Source organism: Antedon bifida, chromosome 3 (genome assembly GCF_963402885.1).
Source record: "Antedon bifida chromosome 3, ecAntBifi1.1, whole genome shotgun sequence".
Lineage (NCBI taxonomy): Eukaryota > Metazoa > Echinodermata > Crinoidea > Comatulida > Antedonidae > Antedon > Antedon bifida.
The window spans coordinates 34,997,757-35,019,649 of record NC_136228.1 but is presented as its reverse complement, the minus strand read 5'-3'; the positions used below and the strand labels follow the sequence as shown (position 1 = coordinate 35,019,649).

At 31.2% G+C, this 21,893-nt stretch overlaps 1 protein-coding gene across 2 annotated transcripts in view; it reads right to left on the bottom strand.

Annotated features, from left to right (window-relative positions):
* Nucleotides 1-8,247, bottom strand: part of LOC144838456 (uncharacterized) — a 41,168-nt gene extending 32,921 nt beyond the window's left edge. The window contains exons 1-3 of one of the 2 annotated variants that reach the window (XM_078693826.1): nucleotides 7,797-8,247; nucleotides 6,769-6,880; nucleotides 1,988-2,238 (exon numbers count right to left, since the gene is read on the bottom strand). In XM_078693826.1, the coding sequence (XP_078549952.1) occupies nucleotides 1,988-2,238; nucleotides 6,769-6,865 (348 nt within the window). In that variant the 5' untranslated portion in view covers nucleotides 6,866-6,880; nucleotides 7,797-8,247. Of the gene's footprint in view, nucleotides 1-1,987; nucleotides 2,239-6,768; nucleotides 6,881-7,796 lie in introns of those variants that run through there. The other variant, XM_078693827.1, reaches the window with a different exon arrangement.
* Between the last annotated feature and the right edge of the window lie 13,646 nt (nucleotides 8,248-21,893).

Below are 21,893 nucleotides of genomic sequence, written 5' to 3'. Positions count from 1 at the left end.
AACAGTATATATATATATATAGATTTTTTTAAATATATATATAGATATATATATAAAAAAAAATCTACGCCACTATAGTCACATGGTTGCATAAATTAACAATGCGAAAAGTTTCTTCCTATGAAGTACAATTCACATTATTCTTTACTCAGCCAGAGCCTATCTAGGTGCTTTAATCATCAGGATTTTTACCACCTTCATGAAACAGTATTTGCAGTGTGCAAATAATATGTTGAAACTATTATTTATCTATATGTATTGTATGTAAAATGGTACATTTGTTGAATTAGAATATACCTTGATAAGTATAGGTATAGTATATGGTGTAATATCACTGGGGTAAAAACATAATATCACCTGCAGTACTACCCATGGAACCCCAACTCTTAATCACACAAGTACAAAGCTTAATCCGGCAATTAGCAATTGGTCATAACACTTTTAAAAAAATAAAATTTTAATTAAAGATCTACAAACGATCCATAAAAACATCTTACAGGTGTGTTACAGAACGTAGCGACGGAACAACATTCTTCAAATGTTTTCAGAAGTGCCTAATAATGTTGTTTGATACCTGAGCCAGTTATATTTTTTTAGCACTATGCTCAATCATGACTAGGTTAGGCACGCATCGTAGCCTGCATCACAGCATATACTCTATGATCACAGCTGTGCGTATCCTTATCTTTGCAAGCCTAACCCTAAGGGCAAGCATCCTAGCAGAGCAGGGTGAAAAGGGAAGGCTGGGTACTAGTGTGAAATTGCTAAAATTAGCCCTGATGAGTATAGTTGCACTTAAATTAGAATGATTAAAATGACGCTTATGGGCTAATAACGGTTATAAATGAGACAGGGAGCAATGAATATAAAAAATAAATAACTGACTTGGGTGTTTATCCAAATAATAGAAATCAGTGTGTGGTTGCTAAAAATAGATTGCTTGATGTGAAAAGAATGTTAATTTGGTGATTAAAAGCACACATTTAAAGAAGTAATTCTGAAACTAAATTCATTAATTTCGTAGACCACCATGCAATAATGCAATTTTGTTATGTAAATGGCAGTAAAATTCTATTTTTAACTATTTTCTTTATAATGCCGCATTTACCCAACACAATCATAACAAAAAATATAATTGAAATTGTTGATTATTCAATCTTCCAATTTGTCCTTCTTGAATATGCTACCAACAAATAGACACATAAAAAATTCAGTGTTAAATTGACAAATCCTCTTTAAACGATAAATTCCAAAGCATGTTTACACACTTGCCATATTAGTTTGTTGTTGTCCCTATTTCTGATGACATACCACTAAAGCACAAACACGATTTGTTTGTTCCACAGGGATGTGGTAGAGTAGGAACAGTCGCCACAAAGCTGTTTGCTTTCTACAACATCAAACCGTTCAAACAAACAGTTGGTTAACACAGTGTGTAAAGAGATATTAGATACGGGATAAGATAAGATTCGTATTGAAAAGTCTTTTGCAATAGACATAGTTAAGATTAGAGATAAGATACTTTAATACACAATTACATTCCTTTTATACTGTTGTTAAGAGTGTACCTAAGTTTCTACCTAGTTGACAGGTTATTGAGAACTATGTTTAGTAAATTAATGTATTTATAATGCATAGTATTATGTTGTCTTTGTAAAAATGTATACTATTGGGTTGATTTTTTTTTCGCAGTTTTTCGCAAATTAAATTAGTGGATCAAATATTTTAACTTTAACTTAAAAAATTATCTAAATATCTAAAATATATTTGTCTAGTTTAAAATAATGGTTATAGTTGTTTTTATTACACAAACTAATGTGTTAATTTTGTAACCAGATCAAAATATCATAACAACTACCGCCTATTGATCGCCTTTTGATCAATAACTTTGACATCTAAAACGGTCCCGTCGTAATTTGAGTAAACACGTTATTGGGTAGAGGCTATAGATCAATGAAAGAAAGTGTGAAAATGGGTTTCATCTTACTTGTTCTAGGTTTGTTTCACACGGTCGACAACCACCGCCATCTTGTGCAGCGTTGAATGCGAAGCAACCATCTATCGTCATGGCATCTTCCCAACTGATTGATTTAAGAAGGTTGGCGTCTTCGTGAGAACACACGCTCCAACCGATTGCACAAATGTTGTTGGCTTTCTTTATATGTCCCTGCCAGGTTCCAGAACACACTGACAGTTTTTGATGGGAAACCAATCCCTCTGATCCTCCAAATGCACAACCTATAAAGGAATAAAAAAAGGTTAATTATTAATTTTTAACAGTGCCATTATTAACAGTTATGTCATCAGAATTCATCATAACAATTTAAGTATTAGCATTAATGTGAGAATTCTCAATTGAATTAGAAATACTAATTTAGACATCATTAATGCAATGTAATTTGAAGTGATTTAATAAATATGATATGGTACTTGATGCGAAAACCCATAATGAGAATTGATGTATATGTTAGGGGTCAAAGCACTCTTAACATTCAGACAGTAGGGGATGTTGGTAGTGAGAATTACGGTGATCGGGTGATCACGCTGGAAAAAATTACGCAGAACACCTTCAGCGATGAACTACAAACAAGAAACTTAGATTGACTGATGAAAAACAACATTAAAGAAATCAATCTATTGCAAGTAATTCCCGACTAACTCAAAGCAAATTGAATACATGACAGTTGAAACTGGACCGAATGACCCTGTCATTCTAAATTATATCATTTGTGCTGTGCAGTTATGACGAGAAAAGATGGATATTGGAACCAAACAAGCACAGTATAATCACTTGTAAAAACATAAAAGTACATTTGTACTACTTAAATCTTATAATTTTCCAAGAAATGTACATCTGGTAGAAAAAATTATATAAATAACCATAATACTAATAGAATTTATTTTTGAAATATTTTGAGAAATGTACACATGTTTCAGTGTAAATTGATTTTTGCAACTACGGTTCCTAGCCCTAGGCATAACTTAGCATAAAACAAATTATTGAAGTCTCGCCATTTATTGTGACACCACTCTACTGTGTGGAAATGTTAACACTTTACAACCATTTTAAGCTTGAGATAATGAAATGTAACATTCCAACAAAACGTTAAACAATTCAATATCATAATTGACAACTAGATAAAATGACCTTCAACTACATCAACATTTGCTTAATTGATTTTGCTGTATTTTTACCAAAATATGCTTTGCCCAGTTTCTACACTGTATTTGATTTGGCAGAGGTAAAGCTTTAATATAATAATAGAGAAGCATATCGAGAATTTGATATTGTGGTCTGAGCTAGGACAACTATTGCATTGTAAAGCTATCCTCATCCATTGGTATACAAATGAACATTGAAAATGTATAAGCACAAACGATGATGTAATCTGTTGTTCTCAGACACAATACATTCTGCATAATGTACAGTTATTATACTCATATTCAGGTCTCAGTGTGGAATTTGTTGATTATTCTTGACAATATTCAATAGACTTGTGTAGAACTATTACCACAAAGTTTTAAAAAAGTTTTGGAGCGATCTAGTACAGATCAATGAATACTACAAAGTGTTATTATGGGCAATATCTCTATATTATGGGAGAGGAAGTATTATAGCAACCAATATTTTTATTAGAGATTCCAGAAACAAATCTTCCTTTAATATATTTATATAGACTGTTTTGCTAGAACTCCATAGGGATGTTTAAATCCTAAACAGAAATAAGGTTGTAATGTTGAGGCTCCACCACCACAAGGCAAATTGTGCGCCTCTTTGTTCGTAACACAAGTGCTACCGTATCAATATCAGGATCAATTCTAAAACGTACAACCAACACAAGTTGAAGAATACCGATGCTTAAAGTACGTACGCTTAGACCGTAACATCTGCCAAAGCACCAAGGCTTAATACAAGGCATCGTACGCTTGACCAGACGGTAAAAAGGATTCCATTGATGTGAAATACATGGCGTATGATTCGGGTTCTGAGTGACATACTAATATCATTGGACGTCGTTGTAACAGTGCCTGTCAGAATTTTATGATGTGGAAACGTTTTTGAAAATTTAGTTTATTTGAAAAGTTCCAATAGTAATATGAGCTGCATGAATGCATTAACATCTTGAAATTAATTCAATTTAGCAATATTAGGCTCAAACAAGCATTTTTAATAATAGTTTGAGGAAAGATATTATGTACTATCAAGGTAAATAAACTTTACACTTTAATTGATATGTAAAATAAAATGATTGTAGGCCTACATTACAGGTATACCACAGCTATGCAATACATTACTACTTACTGTGTAAAAAACAATAAATATATTTACACTACTGTAAATAAATATCATGATTCCACATATCTTATTTAAATAGAATTCATTATAAAACACTAAACTGTTACTAAACAATTTGTTTAGTGACATTTTCTTAATGATTTCATTGCAAAAAAAAATCGGAGCTCGTTTTAATATAATATTAACACAAATTAACATTTTCATTTGAAATCCTTTAATACAGCCTCCAGCAAATATTTATAGTTAACTATAAAGAACAGGTACTTGAAAGATGTAGGATTTCTAATCTAAAGAAACTTGATATTTCTGAGTGTTATAACTATTCAAATGACATCAAAGAGTGAAACCCCCAAATTCTTTTACTAAGGCTTAAAAAGGTAAACTTTTGCAGTCAATAGACATCCCCCAGGCAAATGGACGATTTAGATATTGACATAACTTCAATAAATACTATTGGAGTTACAATTACACAAATCAAATTTCATCAAATGCGTTTGTACATTTCCGAAAAAAGATAAACGCAAGGTTGTATACGGAGGAAATTCTGTCACTACAAAGAAACCATTGTGTAGGCGAATAATTCTGATTTTATATCAATAAAGCAAATTTATTTTAGAAATATTTCGTAATATGACTGATTAGTCATAGATCCTTATCTTAATTGTAAAAATGCCTGTAAACATAGATTTATTCTTTCTATGACAAACTAATATTAAGGTGTTTAAATTTTTAATTACTTTAGCCCTGCGGTGTCTGTTTAAATCTTTCAGGTCAGACGCACAACCCGCCTACTTCAATTGTTTAACGAAAGGAAGCATGCTGTGAGGTATATATCAAGAAGTAAAATCTAATTGAACTATTGATAACAGCTTTTTGATTACTAACTACGGTACTTAAATTACGGTAAAGATTATGTTAGAATTTCCTTTTTTTGAATTTAGAAAAAAAGATAATTTTAAGAGGTCCTACTGTAAATAGATATTGTGAATACAGTAGGTTGGTAAAGATACAAGTTATAAAAAATAAATATTTATTTTAATTTTGCAAATTATGCATAACACTAAGCTAATTTCAAAAGGAAACTCCTGATTTTGAATGTAAAATGGAGAATGCATAACCTCTAACTTAAAGGGAGTGACACAGCGAAAAAGATATCTTTCTTGGAAACAGGTAATTTAATAAATAACATACTTAAAACCACTAATTTCTTTCACCTGCTGTTTATTTATTTTTTAAATAAATTGTTACGGTTAGGGTACTAATTCAAAACTGTAATATGAGCCTTTTCTCATCTTTCTTAACATTCAATTAATTTAGTCACATATATAGGGGTTACAAAAATGTTTTTTTAAAAACCACACCAATTACAATCATTATCTATCAACGAAAAATGGGAAAAAATGCATGTTGTAATTGTATTCTACAATTTCTTTTTCTGTCTCAAAAATAGTTGAATGGGAATATTAGCCTATGGTCCTTTTCCCTATTGCACTAATACGCATTAACTTTATTAACAAGGGCTATAACAAGTATATTGGAAGTACACACTTCCTACTAATAGAAAATACAAGATTATAAAATAAGGGCAACATAATAAGAGCAATATTATAGACTATACAACTGAAGTATTTGTCAATTTATTGCGACAATTCAATTTCAATAATCTTACAGGAAACTCTTCACCGTAGATTGGTTTTCCGCGGGATAATCAGCAAGGGATAAGGATAAAAAACACAAAACAAACTTGGTTTGATGATTTTGAAAACAAACTCAAGTTAATAATGCGTCTGTTAAATAGTAATATAATAAAGAAAATAGACTCTTTATGACAATCATAAAAAAAGTTTTTTTAATGTTATAGATACTAAAGTTAATAAGTGTTATACTATATTACCGATAAGTTAATAAGCTTCTGATATAGTAATATAATAAAGAAAAATAGACTCTTTATTTATCATAACAAAGGTTTTTAACTTTTTATTTTAAAACATTTTTTTTTAAATACCGTATTATATCATGTGTAATTAATAGTAATTTAGTAATCAAATATGAGGTAAGTATTTAAGTACATTGATATATAGATACTACTGTATATTACCAATATTGATTATTACCAACAGCTTATAAAATTCACCGGATGTTAACTAGTAATGTTACAACATTAAAACGTGTTTTGTTTATTAAAGTTGGTTTTTACAAGGACTTTGATTAAGTAGACAAAATACTTGAGTCAGCATTTAATTGGAATAACCTGAAGGGTAATGTGGTTTTGATGATGTTAATAAGATGAGGACCGACCAAATGGTCCTGATGTCAAGAGGATTTTTAATATAAATATATTAAAACATCAATCAAATCTAGCAACTTATTAAGTAGCAGGCCAAAATGAGATAAATGACTTTGAATCTTATGAAAATTACTATTATAATAAAAAATATGGGGAACTGAGAATAATTAAAGAACAACCTTACCTCCTGATTCTGCTTTAACTTCAGATTTTAATATTGTAATATATAATAGAGCACAACACACCAAGAATCCTCGCTGTCGCCTGCTTCCCTCGATCATCTTAAAAACGTATTTCTGAAATTATAACAAATTTAGCATAAAATAGTTTGTAACTAATAAATATTACAGCTAATATTAATGAAATATATAACGCAATTAAAAAAAAAAGTATGCTTTCAAACAATTGAGTTGAAAAGGGGAAAATCCATTAAGTCCTTCTATTGTCCACTTAATCTAACCGATTTTAAACACCAGTGACTGTGGTCTTTACAAATATGACCAAATTATTTTTTCATACAGATATTTAAAAACAAACTGAGATTTAGACACAATTGAGAAACTAGTCAGTAATGTATTCATGGTTACAGCACCATAAAAAGGAAGATAGCGAGACACAATAATCGCTCAAAACAATTTTAATGAAATTCTTGAGGTAATTTAAGTTTTCACTTTTAAAGTTGTCACCAATTTCGTTTAAATAATTTGCACGACCTCAATTTACTTCTCAGTGTGATCGTATGAAGGCATTGACACACTTAACACTAAGCCTTTAGCGTGTTAGTGATGGGGTTTAAATAAGGGGAACCCTTGTTAAACTCATCTAGCCTAGGGCTGTTTGGAACAATAACATCTTGCAGCATGACGTTTATCTTATATTTTATTATGACACCTAAAATAACATAACTAATATGCAAATATATATAAACATATTAACATTAATTCTAAACCGGCCAGTGATATACTGAAATTTAATTAATTAATTTGAAACGATAAGATGAGGAAATCTGTGAGAATGAGAAAAAGTAGCCCCCAACCGAGATTCGAACCCGGACCTTCTGCTTGATATGCAGATGTCCTAACCGTTATATATATACTGTACTGTACTACTATAATAAAATGATGAATGAGTGCTAGTGTCCGTATTAGGAAATTAAGACTGAACTAAAATAAATATTTAGTTTGATCAAAAACCCCGTAATATGCATTTTACCTGTAAAGATTTCTGTAGAAAAAGATATATATTTCCTATCAAAATGTTGTCAGCACCTTTTAAAATAATATTCCGTTAAACATTTAATATCCAGTGATGTAGAAACAATCTAATAGACCGTTCGAACTGTAATTACAACAACAGTATAACTGTCATAAACTGTCTTCTAATGAATATCTCCAATATTCTACACTTTCCTTGAGCAATTGGTACCACCAGTGTCCTGTACTTGCCGAGTTCTACTATCCAAGTAAGAGAATCAGTTTTAGCCCTGTATTTATCAAACAGAATACACAACAGTGTTTTTGGCTATTTTTCTACTGTTAAACCTAACCTGGGGCATGTGCTTCTGAACACAGGAAAGAAAGAACAACAATGAACAACAGAGTGTATACACTTCAATGATTGTCAACAATTCAATCTATATAGCTCGTACTGTTCCAATACTCAATGCATGACTTGTAAATGGAAAGTCTCCCTCCCTCAAGCTAAACAGCTAATTGGCCAATCATCACTAGCCTCTGATTGGTCTGTCTGGTTTATTGATCCCGCCTATTTACTGGAGCATGAGCAATCCTACACTAGTAGAATACCACAAACTTAAAATCCAGTTTAAGAAAGTGTGTATGTGTGTTGGATTTGAATTTAAAAAAATATGTATGTTCATGTTTTTTAAAAAGGTAATTATAAGATAAAAATGTATAAAATAAGCCAAGAAAACAAGCCATAATTAACTTAATTAGTAACAAAATATAATTCTATAAAAAGACAAAATGTGTATTTTAATGCTTATGTTGGTTTATAGATTAATTACAGTAAACTTAATTTATTTAGCATACCTAATAATTATATGATATGAAGTAGCTATAATTGTTTGCCAATCATTATGGGTCCATGAATTTAAAACTACAGTAAGGTTTAAAAAAAATTGTTTATCCACCTGTAAAAAAGTGATAATTGTAAACAAACTTTTTATAATAAACATAATTGAGACCAGCATGAAAAAAGTTATGAAGATGACACGATGTCTCATCCGATTAAACTCAAAGATCTTGATACATCATTGCTCTTCTTCCCCAATTAACGGAGGTGTTCAAGTTCATCAGCATCCAGCTGATCTTGCAAGCTGCGTTTAACGCAAACTAGACCTTAGATGATGTACTTCCTGTTGACCTTCACAGATTGGATAGCACCTTTTGTTACTGGATGACACACACACATCAAGATGTTTATCAGTGAATGTCATACAGATATGTTCACCAAGAAACTATGACTAAATACTTGTCGTATGTACCGCTTAATTAATAATACGGATAGAAATATTCTGAATATGTATAAAATAAGGCAAATTTCTTCACAGTAGTAGATCAATTTGAATATAATTTGAATATATATTGAGGGTAGTATGATTCATTATCTAAGTCATTCAGTTTCTTGAAAACTTTACAAACACATTTTTTCTACTCCTACAATTACTGTTTACAAATGGGACGTAATAACCAGATTGGTTCTCCATCTGGTTAAAACTGTATTGCTACCTCAGTGCTAAGATTGTGGAATTCTTACTTAAGTCCATGTAAGCTCTCTTCTGACTTTTATATAGCATTGATCATAAGTTACAAACATAAATCATACTAGGTTTGGTAGTGAAAGTCTATTTATAGATCATGTCACAGTTATTTTGTTTTAATTTTAAAATGGCAACTGTTTAACATAATTGTTGTAATATAAGTCTCCTCTTTGTTACCATTTTAGGTTGTTTAGTTAATAAGCAATAAACAATAGTGAAAATATACTTGATTGGTCAAAGGTGGAATAGTTAGTTAAATAATGATCAATTTTATGAAACTCAATCCTACTAAAATGTTACGTTATCATATTGAAGGAATAAACATGCCGAAACATTAACAAATAATATGGAGTTGCTACCATTTGTAAATTTTCCTGTGGCAATCCAATATCTAGAAAAAAAAATCACTTGCAAGCCCACCAATTAATGTTTGTGTTGGCAGATAATCAGCTAGTAATGTAATCAAAATATTGGAAAGTGAAAGGTTCTGGTTTCAAATCTGTGACATCGCCAACGACTTGAGTAAATATATCGTGGCAAACATGAAGTTAAAAACAAAATCTGTTCTGAACCAATTAAGAGAACTAATTTGCAATTTAATAAGCCAACCCAAATCAAATTCATTTTGTAGTTCTTGAAATTCAAATATATTTCTGAAGGTTTCATTTCATATAATGTTTAAGTGTCAATTAATTGGTAGGAAATTTATTGGAATGAGCGAGAGCAGGTGGCCTGTTAGATATTAATGGGTACGAATTCTGTCTCCACAGGTGCCCTCCTTTCACTAAGACATTTTTAAAGCATAAACTTTTGACTGGCAGTTACTCTTAATGTATTTGAGATGTCTGTGAGTGACAGCAATTGAGAAGTATAGACATACTATACTATATAAAATATTTGAATCAAACTTCACTATCTTAATACTTTATTTTTAAACTTTTGAACTTGAAATTAGTTAAATTTTAAGGGATTTCCTAGAAAGGAAAGGACCAATATATATTTAGTGTAGAATGCAAAAATGGTAAACCAGTGGGAATTAATTGATTACATTGCGGAAGTAGTATAAATATTGTTCTAAATTTCTATATTTGACTATTAATTAAAACAGTAAAAAGTGTAAACATTTATTGGTGTAGATTGTTTATAGTAATTTATACAAAATCAAGAAGATTACATAAAATGAGAGATACACTGGATACGAGTTGAAATCAATTATTTTGAAAAGGATGATTGATAAATTTGCCATTATATTTAGTTTGTGACTGCATGGGCTTTGATACATATGCCCTTGTTTTAAATTAATGTAGAAGAAAGGTCAACATTGTAAAAAACTGTAAAACCAATCATTCATAATCTCTTGCATTTATCTTACTTAATAAGATATTCAACTGTTTTATTGCATGTAATTGAACTGTTGGAAGTTGGAACAAAACACAAAACATGTTTCATTAATTTACAGGTGGATCAAGAATGAATAGCAGTGTCGACATTGGCAAATCAAACAAGGTTGTGTTAATTGACTGACAGTTTAATTGACAAACTAATTGAAACATTGTACTACTGTTATTACATCATAAGATTTATTCTTGGAAATCTGTAAAATGAAGGCTGAATAATGATGAGTGAAGTATCTGATGCTAAGACTTTTTAAAGTCTCTCTCTCTCTAGGTGCCGTATCTGTGGACGTAGGCGATCATGTGCTGCCACAATTTTCTGCTTCTCGCTTTTTTTAACAGGTCCACTCCTTGATGTTTTACACCTTTTCTGTTAATAGAGTAGCCAACAAAGTTTCTCCTTAATAGGGGCGTCTCCTAGGGATGTCTCCTTGATAGGGGTGTCCACTGAATAGGGGTGCCCCAATGGAGGGGTTTATACTGTATGTTGAAACATGTAATAAATAAAAAAGGTATGGAGAAATATATCACCTATTTAATACAGGCCTAATATTTCAAATACTACTGGTACTAAATGCCAAAATTTCTAATCAGCAATTTACAAAGCTGACACTATAGGGAATGCTAAACAAATATTGCTCATCATAAATTAAAAATAAATGCAAAGTCATCAGTTTATGAATGACAATATTCAGGGTAGTCATCTGTACCTATCAACAAGTGTCTAAAAAAGAACAAAAATGGGTTAATCACCATGTCGGAAAACCTCATAAATCCTTGATTTTATTAATTTTTATTGTACTTCAAGTGTGTCCCAAATTTCTAATTCATATAAGTTCAAAAGTAGCATCATCATAGGATCTTGATGTTCGTAAATTTTTAATTTTTGACATAAATTGGAATACTTCCAACTTTACTACTTTAGTAAGTGTGGTACAATTTGCACTGTCATCATATTGTGACATCTTCATTCTAAAATGATATTTTTAACTTTAGATTATCAGGGTGTTATCTATATAACAGTTTATTTTCTGCTAGACTTCAGCTAGACATTATCAAACCAATTCTTCAAGACGACAAGGTCTAAAAATGGACATTGTTGTCTAGATTGGCTACCAAAGGTAAAGCAAATAGTGGTAAGTCAACAACTTTGGTAAATGTAAATTAACAAAACAATTACCTCCTTCTCTAACAATCAATTAAGCAATCCTCTGTCTACAATTAAGTTACCTCTTCAAAATGCCTGGAAAAGAAAATCAATAAGTTACTTTTAAATGAATGAAAAAAATCTAATTACTGATCTTGAACATGTTTATCCATGAAATCAAACAACTACTGCCATTTCTTGTAGAACCTTCACAGATTAGTGCCCTTTAACAAACCCAAATGATTGCAAAGATTAAATAAGGTAAGCGGCGTTCTTTAATCTTAAGAAACTTCAATGATGGTTTTGTTATTTAGCGGACAAATCCTTGGGGAGTTAACCCTCACTAGTTTTGATCAGGTATTGATTATATATAATTTAATAGCAAATGTCTTCTTTTAACAGTTAATTCAGATAATGATGAAACCTAATTGGTAATTAAGATATAAGGGAAGGTACAAGGAAAAGATAATAGAACAATAGACCTTTTCATTTGAGTAAAAATCTTTTTATAAATTAATTAGTAACTTAAGAAAAATGGCAAAATAAATAACGAAAGAAATGATTAAAAAATTAAAAACTATTTTTTTAAATTTTAGTATTCATATTATAGTAATTGGAGGATGTAGTACTTTCAAATATTGGATTTTCAGAAAATTAATTTACTTACAAAAAAGAAATTGATATCGTCAAAATAAATAGGTGTTCTAGTCAATAGCAATAACAAGTAGATCTACTAACAGTGAGCTATATGAAAATAGTGATTGCTAACAAATTGAGCAAAATACAGAATTACGCAAATAAACTACACATCTACATATTTATTTGACAAATGGTAACATATGTTGATATGGAATACACACAACATATGACAGCACACAGATTGCAAAGATCTGTAATAGATCAGCCATTGATTAACTGTCATTATCAACAGCATTGTCAAAGACGTAATCATTTCCTCTTTGGAATTGGTAGCAATAATAAGGATTTAATTTTACGGTAATTGTTTCTTTTATTGGCAAGAAGCTGTTTCTTGTGAATTGAAAATAAGCTTTTCGTAATACGATGAGTGAGAATTTAATCGTGCCGGCAGAGGATTGAAAGGGCGTGCAGGATTAAGACTGGATACATAGGGAGTTGCATTCAGTAAACCAGTTCAATGTTTTAAGTACGTCTATTGTCTGTGGAATTGGTGTATAATTAGAATGCTTTGATGGTGCTTACTACCAATAATAACCAATGATCCTCATGGTTTACTGTGTTTTTCTCAAGTATAGACTTACATAAGAATAAACTTAAGAGGATTTAAGTACAGTGGTGGATGTAATTGGAATTAAATAAGAAAAATAAAAGTAGGCCTATCATAATTAAAGAGGTGCAGAGATGAGGCCTCAATGGAGAATCTACTCAGAATGAACAAATAACATGCTTTGTTGTTCTCGCTATATAAAAGAGTAGCGTGCAGTAGTAGTAGTTGGCCTCATTTCTACCCGTAGAAGGTTATTCACAGATAACTGAACTTTAAAGTCAATTTGTAGAAATACCTCTAATTTCTAGTTAAAACCAAAAGAAAAAACCCAAAAAAGTGCTTAGAGCAAACATACGATAATTAAACATGTCAATTAAACCACAATTAAACAGTTCAACACCTCTCCCTGATGAAAACAATGTTTATGATGTTTGTCTATGGTCATCAATTAAATGCAAGTCCATTCTGTGGGTGCGAAAATATTCAAAATATCCGAATTTTCAGAAATAAAAACCATCTGACCTGGATTTGTAGATAACAGAGATAAAATTGATGTTTTAATTGTATTCAGAAGTGGACATTAAACATTAATTCCTTTTCTTTGTAATCATTGACTTGCATTAAACAGAGAACGTTAAAAAGTACAACATTAGTATCCAGTATTACATCTCCTTTGGCACCTCTACTACGAGGATACCCCTGTGAAACACATGAAGAGAAATGCACAGAAATTTGTTTTATGCCAATCCCTATTTAGAGAACACTCATATTAAACAGGTTTTACTGTATAATAAATACAGATATTAATAATAATATATTTTAAAATAAATGAATTTGAATCTTATCATTTCAAGGTATATATTAGTCATAAATTCTGAATCATATATTCGTTGATCATAAAAAGCTAGCAAGATCATAGGCTTATCCAAGATCGCTGACTGACCGGTCATGCATGCAGGACCAAAATCTTTTCTAGAGGTAGTTGACTTCTGACCAAACAACTGGGCTTCAATCTCAAGGGGCGTGGCTAGGGGCTTGAGCTAAATTGATAACCTAATATCATATCTAGCCTGGTGCATTTGCCTCCCTGGTGGCAGTCAGATACCTGGTGTAGAGAGAGTCACCAATTTCAACTACAGAAAATGAAACTAATGCAGCAAACAAAATACTTCAATTATTCCAATTCCTATGATCGTGTTTGACAGCTTCATGAAAAAGTTTAACCCAATGATTATGGTCTTTAGATTTCTTTCGCTTAAAGTTATTTAACAGTGCAATAAAGTAAATTTATATCAACCATGCCAAATCAAATAAACTCTGAGACAATTGTTTCAGTAACTTTTAAATATAAACAGTAACAATATTACCAATGATACTAACAAAAGTAAACCTTTCAAATAAAAGACACTTTTAAGTGAAAACTTAAGATACCTCTTCAAGTGAAGATCACAACAATGATTTGGATTGTCATAGTCTTTGGGGTAAACATTTCCTAGACTTTGTATCGACTTTGAGTGGGGTCTTAAGTCCGAAGTGTGGACATAACGCCACATAAGCCTATTGTTAAAATATATCCTTATTTGCTTAAGTCAAAAGGAATGATAGTTTGCAGAAGGTTCTATAGATTGGATATCTTTTCATATCAAACTTAGAATGCAAACTATTTTCTTTGGTTACTGTCAAAGTATTCAACTAGATTATTGTATCTATATGCTTTTATTATTGGATAGTGTGGATATAAGAACCAACTTTATTTAAGCTGGCTTTGAGGAGAATTACATAAAGTAGAAAAACATAAGAATGTTGATATAAATTGGTAACATTGGAGATGCCATTGAATTAAATTGGGTGTGCTGTGCAGTATGTTTTCCCGTTGATATAAATTGGTAACATTGGAGATCCCATTGAATTCAATTGGCTGTACTGTGCAGTATGTTTTCACCAAAGAAATCATCACATAATATGGACAGATTTTTTTTTACCAAATTGCAGAAAATTCAGAAACCAGACAACATTCCTTCTGGGACAGAAATCGAAAACTAGACAAAAAAACACTTGATATTGCAAAAGTTAAATATTGTTTGCATTACAATTAAAGATGTCTGAAGTAGGCCCCATTAGATTTATCTATATTTCAAGAAGACAGTCTTGAAGCATAGTACAGTAAACTAAATGACACATAAAAATAAATGGTTGAACAGGTGTAGAAAGCCATATTGCTCAGAATGATAACCTTTTATGCTTAAATTCTTTTACATACTTCATAAACTAATGAGACATTATAATTCATAACAGGAGAAAAAAGTAAACAGCAATTCCTCTGAAGAACATTGACACTCAGTACATTTATTTATTTATTTCACAACACAACAATAGAGCATATTCTCCAGCATATTCTAGAAAAGACAATAAAAGTAAGTAAGTAACAGAGCATATATAAATACTCACACTCACCCAAAACTATACAAAAATATTGATCATACTTCAATTTAAGAGTGTTTTTGTCTAAACTCACATGGTTTTATATTGATGCTAAAAATAGGTAAATATCGTTTAACATTTTTTTGTAGCCCTTAATAGAAGATTTCAACAGGAAGATTATTTTCTCCGATAGAAATCCCTATGGACTGAGTCAATGTGGACAGAAGCAATTGTGGCTTGGCCACTAAATAGAACTACAGCCCAAAGGAAACGGACGACACACGTGACTACTGCAGTCTGTCCACGCTGTACACGCCACAAAAGGCAATGTAGACGACACACGTGACTACTGCAGTCTGTCCACGCTGTACACGCCACAAAAGGCAATGTAGGCGGCACACGTGACTACTGCAGTCTGTCCAAGCTGTACACGCCACAAAAGGCAATGTAGACGACACACGTGACTACTGCAGTCTGTCCAAGCTGTACACGCCACAAAAGGCAATGTAGACGACACACGTGACTACTGCAGTCTGTCCAAGCTGTACACGCCACAAAAGGCAATGTAGACGACACACGTGACTACTGCAGTCTGTCCAAGCTGTACACGCCACAAAAGGCAATGTAGGCAAAATCTACAGCTCTGTCTACACTATCAAACTTTATGTGATGTGCCCATATATTGACACGATGATGTCATATCACTACCATATTTGAGCATATTACCATCATATTAGGATACATCACAGGTTTTTGTTAAACTAGTTTGATGTGTAGACAGAGCTTAGGTAGGTCGTGTCTCCATACAGTACATTCAAGAGTCATCATACCTTCTGTACTATCTTTGTATGATTGTCAAACCTAACCCTTCTCACTAATATCTTTATGATTGATATATATATACCCTAGATAGAAAGACGTCTCTGTGAAAAGATAATTTTGTAAGTGTTTGTTTATTAAATATATTTCTTATCTGTACATACCTACACCTGTTGTTTCAGCTAAAGTATAGAGTTCATTCAATTTATTAATAGTTGCCAAAACTAACCGATAATACCCGGCCATTATTTTGCCTCGGTTTAGTCAAACGGGTAAAGAAGGCGCAACTATACTTTAATTGTATACCAAATAGGCTAGAACAGGGGCGGATTCAAGAGGAGCCAGTCGGCCCGGGCGTCCTCTAAATTTCACAAATTGTAATGCAAAAGATAGGGACATCAAATTAAGTTCAGCAATTCATCTCACTACTTTTAGGCCCTGTGCCCTCCCACCACCCCTATTTCAAAATCCTGGATCCGCCACTGTAGAATATAATCATCATTAGTCAAAAATAATATTGTTGAATCACAGTATCTGTCAAATTGTAATAGGATAATTGTATCTTTATCTAGTTGGATGACTAGGTCTAACAGTCATGTTAGGATATGCTACGACATTTGTATGGGTGTGGCCTAAGATTATACTAAAAACTATAATCTTAAAGTTAAGTCTTGTGGGGACATGTTTCAGCTCAACTTTTAAATTTCCATCTTTGAGCCGGAAATCTTACGACATGTTAATACCTGAACTGAACCTTGATTCAACTGATTAACAATGATTTGATAATAAAAGTGATTTCAACTTCTTTTTTTTCAATAAAATTACTAAAACAAAACATTCTTAGCTAAGAACAAACTCGATAAAACGTCGTCCACACCTGTGCACAATTCAGCACAGGCTGTGTAATTCTTCCATTTACATTTGTAGGAAATTAATTCTAGGTGAGCCATCGCAAATTACACGCCATGGAAGATTTGAAATAATACAATATTTTAATGTTTAAGGTACTATTGTTTAGATAGTCTTTGACCAGGAAAATAAGACTGAAAGTTTTGTGAAATAGATCAGAATAAGTGTTGTATGAGTTAGTAGTTGATATAAAGTTTGCGGTACACCACGTGTATTAGTTCTGAAAAGAACTGTTGAGTTTCTCGACGTTTCGATCAATATACTTTGATCGTCCTCAGGAGTGAGTTAGTAGTTCTTTTTAAAAAACCAAAAATTAGCAAAACTAACCTGCTTGACAGTTTAATTAACTGGTGGATATTGAAAACCAGATGAACATTTTTAATCATATATAAAAATATAGGTTATAAATTATACTGTACATAAAATTATAATAATCTTTATACTGACCAACGCAATTCATTTTCATAAGACAGAATTAAGATACTTCTAACAGGTTTAAAGGGAGTTTATCTTACTGGAAATAAGTCATCCACAATTTACCTTAGAATTACTTATATTGAGGCATAAATAAGTCAATACATCAATCAACCCATCAATCAATCTCTCCCTGTCACTGACACAGGCAATCCCTGAAAATTAAGAATTATATCTTCTTCTAGCAAACTAATAAAAAAAATGGTAATATTAAAAGATAAATCATGATTCAGTAATCAACTTCACTTACAAAAATTGGTCTAAGCAATGAAATACACATCATAATCAGGAAAAACATTCAATGACATATAATAATAATTAACTTTATAAGCACTGATTACTGATGTCTCACAGCGCTGAAAGACTATAAGAATTATTGAAAAAGATGAGATTTTAAAAGATTTTAGACATGAATTGCTTAAGAGAATTGCAAAAAAACCCTTTAGGGTAAGATTTAAGGTGTGTTTTTGGAATTAATAAAACAAGAGGTTCCATTTCAGAGCGAAGATCTTTTCGTGTTGGAATATGAAATGAGATTAAATACTCCTGCAGAAAGGTTGGATAGAGTGGATATTTTTCAGATGTTACGCTGTAAGGCAATACATTTTAAGTTTAGTTTAATTGTGTATTTATGTGAACCACTACTGAAGAAGAAAGGACTATTGTAAGAAAGATCTAAAGCTATCCTACACTAAAATACATCTTGATTGATTTTCTGATTTTCACTGTTTGAATTACCTAAACTTTTAATAGACATATGTTTTAGGTTCACAGAAATCGAAAGCATCCTAAATTGTAACACAATAACTGTCATCAGAACGTGTAGTTTTTGTGACACATTAGCTAACTTAATCCTATTTGCGGAAAGTATGTGGAGTATAATTATTAGCCATGTAAATTCACCCCATATGCCTGCCAAAGAGGTTAATTGAGGAGGAGCTCAAACATATATTATGTCCATAACATACAAATTATCTGCACTTTCTTCAAAAATGGAAAACAAAATAACGCAACATTTTTGCCAAAAAAAATGTCTAAATATGTATTTCTTTATACACACTTTACTAATCAAATCAAATAAAAATGTATTTCTTTCATTTTAAAATGAATATATTATAAATTAGTGTTGATAATCCCTGACTTAACCCTTAATTTAGGCTAAATTCAGATAGGGGAACTTAATCAAATCCATTTTTATAGCAATCCAATATAATTTTCCAAATGTTCATATCTAAGCTTCTGAATCCTGGAACTATATTTGGTCATAACCATGGTTCACATATAAATACAAATAGAATTTGTTTTTTTGCAGAATTTATTTTTCAAATCGTGTTTTGTTCCAAAGCGTTATAACTAACTTAATTTAGTTATTGAAAAGTGAAATTCTATAGAGAGTTTGTAAAGTCATAAGGTTACGAATATGTAGGTTACATAATTGCAGCTATAGACTAAAAAAAGGTTGGTCATTATTTAATATAAACAAACACAATAAGCCTATACAAAAAATAAAATTTTAATTTGTTTTTCTTACTAATCTTCTAGAGAGAAGAATGGAGGAAAATGTTTGGCACTAACACTATACGAACCTGAATACATTTTAGGTTTTTCTTGACTACAATAGCAATATTAAACACGAAATAAGGCATTATTTAGACGACGGCCTATGATGATTTTGCAACGGACTGTAATATTCCTGGACACAATGAATCAGCGTTATTAACATTATTTCTTAGACATGCAATGATTCAAGTAGCATTAATATTAACTGTCTAAAGGGACACTGATATCATTCACCAAGTGACTTATACCAAATACAAGTTACCAAAGAAACGAGTCACTCCAACAGGGAGTTAATCTCACAATCAGTTCTTTTAACTCTTTAACTTAATAAAGCATTAGACAGACAGATGTATACTTTTTATTTTAAATTACTTCATTTGTCTATGGAATCAACGGTCTAACGAAGCTTACTGTAGCATGCCCAAGTACTACGACATCCCATAATGCATTTAGAAACGAGTACTCCTGAGATTTAAATAATAAGTACGACAGTCAGGAATAACTACATACTATCAAAGTGTCCTTATCATCAGGTGCATCTGTGATTGCTGTCGTTAACTTACTAACCGATTATCATGATATTCATTCTTGGTCATAATTTATTTGCCTTATTGAATTTGCCAATGCTATACACATTCCCTGGATATTACCTCTGCTTATTGAACAAAATTGCAATAATTATTTGAGTTGAGTGTAAAAGCACATACAGTAGTCTATGACGGGCCTTGACATTTGTCGACACAATTCATAAAAAGTGCGATAGAAAAATAGATCTACAAAACAATAAGTTTTAATTTATGTTAATATGATCATGTTTTCCCAGACGGTCTGTTGGTATTTAAGTATGTTCATATTTTATAAAAATGTTATATGAAACAAAAACATTTAGTGAAAAAGATCTCAAGTCAAAGGGCCCAAGACAAAATACTGTATTAATTTACCGTAAATATTACTTTTAGGTTTTTTTGAACAAAATGAGCAAAAAAGGGCAATAACAGGTACTTAGACCACACACAATGAACTAAGTCAAAACAATAATTTGAGGTTTTCCATAGAAACAAAGGTGTCAGAAAATCACTTCTCATAAATTTAAAAACCAACAATCAATTTTATTGGCAAAAAGGATTTAATTAGCTTTGTTCTACTTTCCTTTTTTCAAGCTTGCTTTTGGGAGGTTCTTAAATAAACTTCCACAAACAAATAAGTAGTTGGTATTGTACAGGATCACTAAAGGAAAATAGTTTAAGTTTAAGCTAACTAAAGCTCTGTCTACATTATCATTGTAAATGATAATAAATGATAATGAATACTACCATATTTGGGCATATCACTACCATATTTGAGCACTTTTTTTGGCAAAGTAGTTTGATAGTGTAGACAGCTTAATGAATTTGTATGTTTAAGAATATCAAATTATTTTAAGATGCTTTGTTCCAGTTTTTACCATGCAAGACAACTTAATGCTTGGAATTAGCATCAATACAACTGAAGAGTTTGTGTTTATGAAAAACACCTTACTGTAGTCTGTGTAGAAGTGAAAGTTGTCATCTAAATACTCAATTTGGTCCATGATGAAGTGAATTGTTTTGTTACATTTTTATGTAACTATTCAAAAGCACTATAATTTTAAATTTATCATATTGTAAACTATTAATTGCGATTATAATAATTTTTTTTTAATGGAAATGATCACTTTATTTAACTTAAGGAGCAAAATAAATGGGGAAAAAACAGGTAAAAACGAAAGCCATTAATTGGGCTTAAACATATTTCATTCCAAGCTTAACTAATAACATAAAACATGTGTTTTTAGACTTAAAACATTTCTGATTAATCTATAGATCAACCTGTTACATTAAAACATGATTCATACTCAAACTGTCTATAAACCTACAGCCATTTTTATCATGTTGGATATTTAAATATCTCTTTCATATTTCGTCTACAAATTGTTTTCTTTATTCTCTAAAACTTACTTCATGTCTACTAAAACTTGGGTTTGTATTGCAAACTTAGGTAAGGTAAGTTCACACCAAAGGAGTTAAAGTCAACTTATAAAAGACCAGAGAAAAAATGAGGGTCTCAGGCACTGGACAGCGCTTATCGTTACAACATCCTTCAGAACGCTTTTTGTTATCATCAACGTTTGATTGGAGAGAATGAATTGCATCAAGTCGTTATGCTAAAACAGTACACTAAACTAATACGGTTCAGCAATCATTGTAAGATACGTCATACTGTAAATTAGAATACTGACTGTACAGATGTCATGTGTCGGCGTCATACACTAAAACATTGGTTTGTACTGGGTCTAAGATCAGCGGTCCACATATAAACAATTAATTCATGGTCAAACACAGAAAAACATAGTACATGGTTTGAAATAATTTTTTGTTTGTTCAAAGTTAAAAATTCACATAAAAATATAAAAATGAGTTAAACAGTTAATAGTATAAGAAAGAAAGTTAATATTAGTTTTAATGATTGGCTACAAACTTTTTCAATATCTATCTCCTTAGATTCTTTATCCTATATGAAAATAATATCTTTTGTGGAG